Source organism: Gopherus evgoodei, chromosome 22, assembly GCF_007399415.2.
Source record: "Gopherus evgoodei ecotype Sinaloan lineage chromosome 22, rGopEvg1_v1.p, whole genome shotgun sequence".
In the NCBI taxonomy this organism is placed as follows: Eukaryota; Metazoa; Chordata; order Testudines; family Testudinidae; genus Gopherus; species Gopherus evgoodei.
In genome coordinates this window covers 7,559,094-7,571,118 of record NC_044343.1, presented here as the reverse complement: position 1 = coordinate 7,571,118, position 12,025 = coordinate 7,559,094, and the positions used below count along the sequence as shown (strand labels likewise).

Below are 12,025 nucleotides of genomic sequence, written 5' to 3'. Positions count from 1 at the left end.
GGGTTTTTCCACCTCTAAGGCAAACCAAACCAGCCAGACAAAGAGGACTTTGGTCTCGCCCCACTGGCTAACCACAAGTCACACAAGCAATTCCCTTAGACACTCCAGTTTCCCAGTATCACCACCAGTGCCACTCATCATGGGGATGAATGGTTTTGAAAACCAACACCCGAGTAAAAGAAAAAAGGTTCCCTTGATCCCAAAGAACCAAGCCCCAGACCCAGGTCAATATACAGATCAGATCTTACCCACAAATCATGCTGTTACCAATCCTTTAGAATCTAAAGGTTTATTCATAAAAGGAAAAGGAGGTGAGACCTAGAATTGGTTAAATGGAATCAATTACATACAGTAATTGCAAAGTTCTTGGTTCATACTTGTAGCAGAGATGAAATAAACTGCAGGTTTAAATCAAGTCTCTGGAGTACATCCCCCACGGGGATGGGTCATTCAGTCCTTTGTTCAGAGCTTCAGTTTGTAGCAAAGTCCCTCCAGAGGTAAGAAACAGGATTGAAGACCAGATGGAGATGAGGCATCAGCCTTTTATAGTTTTTTCCAGGTGTAAGGACACCTCTTTGTTCTTACTGTGGAAAATTACAGCAAAATGGAGTCTGGAGTCACATGGGCAAGTTCCTGCATACTTTGCTGAGTCTCAGGTCATATCTGCCATTCTGTCAATGGGTCAGTTGTATAGCTGATGGTCCTTAATGGGCCATCAAGCAGGCTAGGCAAAGCTAACACCATCAGCTTGTCTGGGGTGTCACCCAGAAGCATAGCATACGTTTGAAATACAGACAGTATAGATCCAATATTCATAACTTCAGCTGCAAAAATGGCACATGGATACAGGCAGCATAATCATAACCAGCAACCCATAACCTGGTCTTAGACACCTCATTTGACCCCCTTTATACAAGATTTGGTGCCCCTACAGGACTTCGGTTGCAACCGTGTTCTATATGGTCCCAGTTCAAATCAGTAACATGACACATGGACGCATACTGGCACTGGCTCATGGGTATGTATTTGGCACAACTAAGCCTTGCCTGTGCTGCAGCTACACTGGTATTTATACTTCATGCTAGGTTGATGAGAGCTAGTGCATGTATGTGTACGCAAGCAGGGAAATCACCCCCCTCGCTCATAGTGTAGACATACCTGTAGCCAGGGAAAATACTGCATATGAGTGTAGTGCTCCTGGCATGAACTTGTGTTTTCCTTCATCCTCAGATAGAATGAATGGAATTAGTTGGGGAGACAGTTAAAGGCTGAGGTCCTCTTTAACAAACTGGGACCTAGACTTTACTGCAAGGTCCCTTGGTTCCATGCTCCTGCAGTGCAGCAGTCTGGAAATCTTGCAGCAGATTCAGAAGTTTTTTGTTTTTTTTTAGAAGGATGGTCTCCACTGAATGAAATCAGAAAATGAATAATACAATCGGTATACTATATCTTGTATTAATTGTAATGTTTAATATTTTACTCTGCCTCTGATGGTTTTTCCGCATGCCCCATGTACTTGAATGTGTAGAAGTTGTCATGGGGAGGCTTTGGCAGCTAGGTAGGGGAAAAATGGGGATTTTGTCACCCAGAAAAGAATGGGGAGGAAGTTTTAGAGTTGTGGGAGAAGCAAATTAGCTGGATGTTTCTGCTAAAGCCATCACAATGCCTGGGGCTCCAGTCAGAAGTTTGTGAAAGCAAAGAATTGATAGAAACTAATCAGCACAAACGGCTGCCTGTCAGACCTGTGCCAGAAGTAGATGAAGGTTGCTCATTAGATTGCGTTGCTGAAAGGGGGCTGGGGGAATAGTTGCAGAAAAGTGTAGAGTAAGAACTCGGACTGAGCTTGCCTCTTGGGCACAGTTTAAATCTCTAGGGGAGTAAGGAGTGCACCCTGTGGTGGTAGTTGAGAATAGAGTTGCCACTCGCAGATGGAGACTGGGTGATGCTCAGACCCCTCTTGGGAGCTGGCCTGTCCAAGTGAATCATCATATAGTTTCCTGAAAGATGAAACTACTGTCTATATTACTATAGATCTGTATTGCACACCTTGAACTTGGCTTAATTAGTGGAAGCTGCATGATCTAATGCATGGACATTGGGACTGAGAGTCAGGAAGTCAGGAAACCTGGCCTCTCTTTTCTCCCACTGACCTGTCATATGAGCGTGGCCCAGTCACTCTCCCTCTGTGCTTCAGTTTCCCCATCTGGAAAATGGAGATAATGATAGCTGGTTTTGTAAAATGCTTTGGCACCTATGGATGAAAAGTGCTATAGAAGAACAAACTGATGGTGTTTGTTCTTTAACTTCTCCTAAGTGTCACTGGAGTGTTTATTTTACACCCTCTTGCTGCATTGCGTCCGTACTGAAGACACTTCCCATTGCTCATTTTGCTCTAGAAACGTTTCCATTTTCCGGGGAGGAGGATGTGAGTGACCCAGAGGCTTTGAAGTCTTTACTTTCCCTGCAGTGGAAGAATAAAGCACATAACTTCCCAGCTGAGCGAAAATTCAATGCAGCTGCTGCCCTGAGCGAGCCCTACTGTGCTGTCTGTACCCTCTTCTACCCTTATAACCAGGTAATTTCTGATACTGCTGCAGATAGGTGGGTCAGTGGAGGGTATTGCATAGTGGGTATTTTAGTCAGATTAGTGTGGGTTTGTTTTCATGGTGTGTCGGTGTGATGATCTAAGCTTTTATTGTAAATTGGTAAGTCAGAGCCCCAGGTTTGTGTGCCATAGAGATGTATAGCAGAGACGGTGGGAAAAGCCTACTGGCTTTTCATCTTTCCTTGCATTAATTTTTAATTTTACTTAAGTAAAACAGAAATTCCATGGCAAGGGAGTATGCCGTTAACCTCAGATTGTCTTGTGTTGAGCTCTGCCACAGAATTCTTGTGTGACCTTCAGTACCTCACTTAATCTCTCTGCCTCAGTTACCTTATCTGCAAATGGGAATACTGCCCACCTCAGAGGGATGGTGTGAGAACTGATGTGCAAAGCTCTTTGAGATCCTCTGATGGGGAACACGATAAGTGCAAATTATTATTATTATTAATGTTGTCTACACAAGGCCATCAGGACTGTGCAAAACTTGCCTTTCTCCTAAAAAACTGGTGGACCGCATGCTTTTTCTCCTCTTTGTTAACCAACACTCAGAGCTTGACAACTTCTCAAGCTGAGTAGGCGCAGCTCGGGGGTCCGTACAGAGAAAGCAGCCTCTGCTCTTTGTGGGTACATCTATACTGCAATAAAACCCAAAACAAAACAAAAAACCCAACCCACAACAGTGAGACTCAGAGCCTGTGTGAACTGACTTGGGCTTGAGGGACTTGCAGAGCAGTGTAGACATTCCTCTGAGACAACCCTCTTTGCTGGGTTTCTGAGCCGAAGCTCCTGCCCAAGCGGGAATGTCTACACTATTATTTTTAGCCCCATAGCATGAGCCTGGGTCAGTTGACCCTGGCTCTGAGACTTGCTACTGCTGTAGACGTACCCTGAGACACTCTGCCTGATTGAAAGAGGATTCTACCTGGATCTGTGTTTACGCTCTCCAGGTTGTTTGAAATTTGAGGGCGGATTTACAAAATGCTGACAGAGTAGTGTCAGGACTTTCTGTGGTTTTGTCCCTACCTAGGAGAGGCCAACCTCAGTGCTACTGAATTGCGAACATATGCTACAGCATCCCTCTTTTCCCAGGCTCATACAGGCAGCTGTAACGTTTCAGTTACGCAAGCAAGTGCAGTGGTGTTGGTCTCGGTTTTATAAATTAATGCATTGGAGCCTGGGCTTAGTGTAATGCGGGGGGCACTGTAGAAGGCAGCAGAAAGGAGATATGCGTATGTAAATCTTTGTGGTGTGAAATTTGTTTTAATTTTCTAATCATTTGAGTAAATCAGAGCTAATACCCAGACAGATTTTCTGGGCACGTTCAGCTTTCCTCACTTGCCGTAAGAGGCTGCTGGGATTTAAAATTCTGGGAACTTCAGTTTAAGATGCAGATTTTCTTGGCAGTCGTTGCCAAGCAAAACATTGGGACCCAAATCTAACCCTGTCCCACCTATCAAATGTATATTATAAATCAGACCACACAGGACGGGAGACATCCAAAATTTGTAAAGCCCCTCAACTCTCAGGATGGCAAATTCTTCTGTGCATTGCGTACATAGTGCTGGTAACTTAGCTGTGCCTGGTTTAAACACCAAAGCTGAACATTTCAAGGGGATTGGAAAAAATAAGATTTAACACACTGACACATTTGGGTCCTGTAGTGATTTACAGGAGCAGACATTAATACATACAGTGCTGCTACACTTGCATATGCATCGAATTGGTAGTCAGCATGAGGTAGCATTGTAGCACAGGTAGCCCTGTAGTAATAGGGGTGTGTTTTGTGTAAATATCAATGAATATATTTGTATGCAGGCATGTGTAATTGCCCTCACACCCCCTATAGCTGTAGAGACAGAATCACACGGAGAAGAGAAGGGTTTTTTATCAATTTAAATATGCTTGTTCCAACATCGTATCCCCCAGTTACTAGTTTGATGGCCTTCTGTTTTCTCGCATCCAGTTCCACTAAGGCAGCGGTCCCCAACGCGGTGCCCACAGGCGCCATGGCGCCTGCGGGGGCATCTAAATGTGCTCGTGTTCCAGCCGGCATTTTGGCGGATGCTTGACCGCCGCCACGGTCCTTCGTCTGGCGCCCGCCAGACTAAAAGGTTGGGGACTGCTGCACTAAGGTATTGCTTTTCAGAGATGTACTGAATCTCTTCCCCCTTTATTTAAAAAAACTGGGAATAAAAATCCTAGTGGGTCTCTTGCTGTCCCAGCAGGTCTGGGTGATTTTTTTTTTTTTTTTAAATATATATGACTAGTGCAGTATTTTTGTTCAAATGTGCTTTAGCCCCGTTCACATCTTTGTGCGTTGCTTTCCCTGAGTGTTCAAGCAGTGTTTTGGAAACTGGTATTTAAAATCACACATGCAAATCTTTGCACAAGAAATCCTAGCACGCGCTCTGTCAGGGAACAGAAACATACAATGCTATTAGTCTGACCACTTGCATCTAAGCATTGTATCCAGCTTCTGAATATTCACAAGCAAAAAGTAAGATTAGAATAAAAAAAATCATCCACTGAATTTGAACATCAGTTTTAAGGAATTTTCAATTTGCTTCCAGATATTTCATGAGCAGGAGGGCAAAATTTGTTAGATATGTTGTTTGCTCAACTCTGCCCCAGTTTGTCTCTGCATAAATAGGGCACATGGAGCCAGACACAGCTCTGTGTTCACTTGGGGCATGCGTGTTTAAAAAAAAATCCCTGATTTATTCTGCAGACAGAAAATAAAGTATATCTCCAGGATTGCATGATGTTGCTGTATAATGGATTGTGAGGAGATTTGGGTGCAGCTGGGCTGTTTAATCTGTTATTTTTAACTCTGGTTTACTACCAGAAACCTTTAAATGTCCTTCTGAAGAAAGAACAGGAGAGGGTGCCGAAGGAGAGGGGTAGATCTTGGTCTTCTTCTGCAGCATTTGCTGATTTGATCTTATTTTGTAAAAGTATAAATGTAAAAATAGTGAATTCTGCTCATTATTCTAATGCAGGGGTTCTCAAACTGGGGGTTATTACATGGGGGGTCACGAGCTGTCAACCTCCACCCCAAACCCTGCTTTGCCGCCAGCATTTATAATGGTGTTAAATATACAAAAAAGTGTTTTTAATTTATGAGGGGGGGTCACACTCAGAGACTTGCTATGTGAAAGGGGTCACCAGTAAAAGAGTTTGAGAGCCACTGTTCTAATGCTTCCCTGAACTTTCAAACCAAATGACAAATCACCGGGCACACCCTGTTGGAACGGAGGGAATGACAAGATTCTTGTCATGTGAGGTAGGAGATGGGATAAGAGCACTTGTTGTGGTTGTAAACAGCATGAGCTAGTGAGGATTGATTTTTCACAAGGGCAGTATTCTTTGAATTATAGAACAGCTGGTGGATGGGCAAAGTGGAGACTATGTGTACCACTGTTTCCTTTTCCTCCTTAAGTCCTTACAGATGGATAAAGAGGCTGTCCAGGTCTCCACAGGGGAGAGCTCCTCCTTGCTCCAGCTTTCAAATTGTGGACAGAAGACAAAGCCTCTGATCCCTGAGATGTGCTTTACCTCAGGTGGTGAAAACACAGAGCCCCTTCCTTCAAACTCGTACATTGGAGAAGATGGAACCAGTCTCCTGATATCCTGCGCCAAGTGCTGCCTGCAGGTTCATGCTAGTGAGTGTTCCTCCTTCCCCACTAAGGGCTCTGGGCATTCAGTCACTTGTAAGTTTCTTTACACCTGTGCTTTCTGCATTTGGACACTTTCTGGGCGTGTTTGCGGTTCCTGCCACACTCCCTTTCGCCAGTTCCTGTACTAATGTGCATATACATTTCCTCTTCATTGTGTTCTCAGGCCCGCCGTGGCTATGACCATCCTTGCATATTTCTGCACATCTGCTTTCTATTCCTCTCCTGCTCCTTCTGGAATTATTTTCTCTGGTGTGTGTGGGGACGGGGCCGCGGCGGTGAATAAGGAAAAGATCAGATCCTGCCTGATGGAAGCTCCCTTTTATACAGGCATCTTCCGTGTAAACTCCTAATATGCCGGCTCTCTCCCTAAGCCACGCTGGTGAGTCTAGGGGATATGGAAGCCAGGCGAATACAGCAGTGCCACCTTAGACATGTAAGTCAGGTGGGAGACACTGAGTAGAAATCCTTAGCTGGTGTGATCAACCACGGTACTGATTAAAAGCTGCTCATGAGGAAACACCTGAGGAAGAGAAAACAGGTACATTCACCTCAGTGTGTCAGCCTCCATTTCTAAAGTTGATTGGGGTTGTAACAGGGGACATTCCCAAGGGCGGTATTCAGTAGTGGCTGAAACTGCAGCAGATCAGCCCCTAAAATGTTTTCAGCTGTAGATTGGGCTCCCATTGAGATACTATCTTTTAGAGGAAAGTCCATTATTTTATCGGACTCTTTTCTCCTTCTGACACATCTGTTACAGACTGGACTTCTCAAAGCCTGCATGAACAGAATGGAGGATCTCATGAGGACAAATAAATCCTTAAATTTCTCTCCCAAAACTTGTGCCATTGACCTAGTCTCATCCAGGCCACTATGGGGAACCGACTGGAGCTTTTAAAGGACAACCTGTGTCTAAAGTCCTTCTCCCCCCCCCCCCCCCCCCAATCTGCACTAACGAAACGGGATATTGCATCCTTTTGCTGTGGTGGGACATAAAATCCTGAAATCTCCTTTCAGCAATTAAGATGACAGAGCATCATTCTGGGAGATCTTTTGAAATGAAAAGTATAAAACCATCTCATTGAAACAACTTCATTACATACCTCCTCCTTGCTCACTTGGACCATGTAATATAATGACTCCTGGCTGGTTTGACACTTGCGCTTCCATAAGAGAATCCCCTGAGAGAAATGGCCCTCTTCTTGTCGAATGATTGCACAGTTGGGGCAGACAATGAGCCTTTCGCTAGGGTTAAAAAGAGTACAGATGCCAGCAGTTCCAGGTGAGTTACATGGGGAGTAGAATGGAAGAAAAGGGAAGAAAAAGTTCATTAAGAATTCTATCTCCCATGCTATTACTACAGAGAGAGTGCAGCATGAATATCCCAGTTGTCCATCATATTCATGGGGATTCAGGTTGGAATTACTTCTAACTAGTTTTGCACTTACATGTGGTTATCTGTGATAATGCCCTGTTAGAAATGAGGAAACTCCAGAGCAGACAGCTTTGAGCAGATCCTGTTTCTGTTTGTTTCTGCCTGCTGTTTTACATGTTCTGGTCTTTGTCAGTGCAAGGAGTCTGACCCTATTGCTATGTAAATTACCATTTATGTATGTCATACCTTGGAAACCAGAAATTGCAAAGTAAGCCACTTACAATCCTCTCACTTGTTCAAATGTTGGCCTACTAAGTGAACCAGTTATCAAGGTTTCCTGAGAGAGGGTAGTTAATACTGTGATTTCTGTGAGCCTCTGTTGTTGTTGGGAGCACCTGGGCTTATGGAGTAGTTTCTGAGATACATCTTCATAGTGTCTGTGTTGCTGTTTGTGACAATGTTGGTTTATAACAGGAGACACATACGTCTGGTTCTTTAGAGAGCTAAGGTGGGTGAGGCAATATCTTTTATTGGAAAGGTCCTAGACCTGAAGAAGAGCCCAGTGTAGCTTGCAAGCTTCTCTCTTTCATCAACAGAAGTTGGTTCAATAAAAGATATTGCCTCACCCATGTTCTCTTTAACATCCTGCGACCAACACAGCTACAACAACACTACAAACCACTACATGTTTCTTTGATTATTATGCCCAAGCGAGGATTTCTGATGGCAGCTGATTGAAGGTACTGCTCTGTGTCAGGAGTACTGTAGATTCTACAGCATCTAGTTAAGATTTGCACTAGTATTAGGAGGTGTGGTGTATTACTGTTCTGCTGTTTGACCTTGGCAGATGGAAAGAATTATTTGACCTGTATCTGCAAAATTTGCTTTTATGGTCTCAGCTTTATAGACGAGCAGTTGAGCACAAATGTCTCTTGTGGCGAATTAGAATAAAGGATGAACTTTTCTTGCATCCACGAGGTGGTCACTTCCGGATCATGGTGTGTAGTATGCTGACATAGGGTGAGTGCACACATGATAGAGATGGCTTTCTCATCTTGGAGATAGTTGTCACTGGAGAGTTGAGTCTCTTTATCCAGTACATGCATACATCTCCAACAGAAAGGCATGCAAGAGCAATATTAGCGAGCCAAATTTTGATTTGGAGAGAGAGAGAGAGATGTGTATATGAATAAAGTAAAGTTAATCTGCAGTCGTAGACAGAGCCTGGTGCATTCTACTAATCAGGTTTAGCTGTGCTGGACCCATGAGGCTTGGCTCTAGTTTAAGGTTGCAGGTGCGTCACTGTCTGTTTGCACTTGTAGATTGCAGTATCCATTTGCCTTTGGTGTGGTGAGACCAGTTTGTTCACTCTGTAGAATGGAGCTACAGCATTGGGGCTTATTGAAGCTGGGCTGGCTGGGTGCTGTAAAACTGCTCAGCAGGCCACTTATTACAGTCCGATTTGGAGGAGTCTCACCTGGCTGTGATAGGCTGTGACAATGGGAGGGATGCCAGGAAACCTTGGCCAAGATTTCTAGGCCCTTGAGGTGCTGACACAACCTATTGAGGGGAGAGAGTAGTTACTTCACTTGTTTGCTAGCCTCGTTGCATTGACTATCGATTCTGGGCTTCAATCACTCTCGTTCCCCTCAGCACACACTTCTTCCCCTCTCTCTTGCATAGCTATTTCTGGGAGCTGAAAGCCTCCTATTCAAAAGAATGAGATTTTGCCTCTTAGCTACATTCAGAAACACCCTGGTTCCTGAGGAACAGACAGCCACACTGAAAGGTTAATATTTAGTCCAAGCAACTCTAGTCTGGCTGGTTTGCTCCTAATAAGCAGGATTTAATTTTTATTTTCTGGAAAAAAAAGAATATTAAATATGTTTCTCATCGTAGTTTCTCCTTTAGGCTCCTCTTTTCTTTCATTCTTTAGTTTGTGTCTCTCCCTCTCTCATCTGAGAGCTGTGTTCCTTCAGAAGATTTCCCCCCTCAAGTCCAGACGTCCCCCGACCTGTGGTCTTGAAACAAGAAATCAATGCTGAAATTTCACAGTCTGTTCCACACAGGTTTGGGCTCCACAGATATTTCACTTAAGGGCTTAAAATAGAAACTCATGTCAACTTCCTAATCAGTTCTCCAAACTTCATCACCCCGCCTCTTTTGCCAAGTCTGGATTGGATCTGCTTTCATGACCTGTCACATGATGGAAAGGAACTTCATATGCAGGAGGCAACCATGGGTGTATATTATTGACTGTTTTCTGAGGTTGGTTGTTTGGGTTAGGTAGCTGCTTGTTACGGAAGTGGGTACTGTGTTGACCTCACTTGATAGCTAAATATTTACCTTTAGTTTACCCAAGTTATTAACACTAAGTATTGAAGTGCTTTGTATACTAGAGACCTTTTTTTCCTGTTCAGCTGAGATGGTAGTACCTTGATTTCCAGCTTTTACTGTGTTTAGCTGAAAATTTCTCATGAGGTGTTTGGGAAGAAGGATGGCCTACTGGTTAGCCTGGGATTTCCTCAGGTTCAATTCCCTGCTCCACAACAGACTTCCTGTGTGATGTGCAGCCGTAAGCATATGGAGTGTTTAATTCCCCATTGCTAGTTTACTTTATTCTCCCCCTTTCCTCCCCTTCAAATAAGGTCCTTCTCAGTCTTTCTGCAAAGATGGCTGCACCAGCTGGGTTTAAATCAGATCATCTTTCTTACCCCCTTTGATGTGTCCATTTAGTGTAGCAATAGGGGCATATCTTCTGAGACCAATCTCTAGACTGTAGTGCCAGACATCTCCTCCTAACCTCTGGCCCTGGGAAGGAGTTGGGATTTCACATTCTGTTTCATTAGTATGTGACATCAATCCTAGCTGCCCACCCCTACGTGACTCCTTGTCCTTGTCATTTGTGTGTTGTGGTCTCTTGGGTTTTGAATTGGCTATTCCAAATACTGTGTCTAATTTCCAAGGTGTATCTAACCTGAACTCTCAGCGATGGGCTTCATGTATGTGTTACCAAGAGTGTGAGAAGAATACTTCGGTTCTTCTTCGAGTGCTTGCTCATATCCATTCCAGTAGGTGTGCGCACGCTGCGTGCACGTTCGTCGGAGACTTTTACCCTAGCAACACTCGGTGGGCCGGCAGAGTGCCCCCTGGAGTGGCGCCGCTATGGCGCCGGTTATATACCCCTGCCGACCCGCCGCTCCTCAGTTCCTTCTTACCGCCTGTGTCGGATGTTGGAACTGTGGAGCGCAGCGTGCTGTCCTCCACCTCCCTAGCGATTCACTCATCTTTCTTATTGTATATAGTTCGTTTAATTGTAATTAGTTAGTGTATTTAGTAGTTCAATTTGTGTAGTGTAGATAGTTTGACGGGATTGGGGATTAGCCCCTTCCCCCACCCCGGTGTTGGGCCCATGCCCGCCTCACCGGGCTTCAAGCCGTGTGCAGTCTGCCGTCGGCCGATGCCCACTGGTGACCCGCACGAAGCCTGCCTTAAGTGCTTGGGCGAGGCCCATCTGACAGACAAGTGCCGGATTTGTAAGGCCTTTAAGCCCCGAACCAAAAGAGAGTGGGACGTTCGCCTCAGGCAGCTGCTGATGGAGGCAGCGCTGACTCCCCACTCCTCGGCACCGGCACCGAGATCAGCCGCTTCATCGGCATCGGAGCAGACCTCAGGGAAGACTCCGAGTCACCGGCCTTCTCCGGCACCGGCTTCTACCCAGCACCACTCGAAGTCACCTGCGAGCAAGAAGCGCAAGCCTCCTGCGGCGGCCGTGCCCGCACCGCAGTCAGAGCGCTTAGCCAGGCCGGACCGCCCGGCACTGCTATCTGCCGCGACATCAACTTCCGCTGCACCATTGACTCCGGCCCCAGAAGAGCCGTCGAGTCTGGTGTATACCAGCTCCCCGGCTAGGGCCGCGGTTGAGCTTTTCGTGCCATTCACTCCGGAGGCGTTCTCCGCGGCACGGGACCTGATCACGCTAACAGAGCCTGAGCTGCCTCGACCCCTGGCACCGCCGGTGCGGGTCGTCCAATCCACAGGCAAGCCGGCCCTTGTCAGACCTTCCTCGCCCGGCACCATGAGACTTCGTCACTCTCAGTCCTGATCCAGGTCCCGGAGACGCTCACGGTCCCGCCATCGTTCTCAATCACGTGGCCGCTCACAGTCCCGGTACCGCTCCCCGTCACGGTACCGGTCATACTCGCGGTACCACTCGAGGTCCTGGTCGCCGTCCGGACACTACCGGCACCGTTCCAGGTCCCGTCATCACTCACGGCACCGGGATTCTCGCAGCCGCTCTCGACACTACGGCTCCCGGCACTGAGCTGGTTGCAGGTCCCGGTCGCAATCTCGGCACCGTAGAGGGTCCCT

General features: G+C 46.0%; 1 protein-coding gene across 1 annotated transcript in view; it reads left to right on the top strand.

Moving 5' to 3' along the window:
- Positions 1-12,025, top strand: part of KDM4B (lysine demethylase 4B) — a 168,234-nt gene that overhangs the window by 136,328 nt on the left and 19,881 nt on the right. The window contains 2 exon segments of the mRNA XM_030540250.1: positions 2,397-2,575; positions 6,045-6,267. Coding sequence (XP_030396110.1) covers positions 2,397-2,575; positions 6,045-6,267 — 402 coding nt within the window.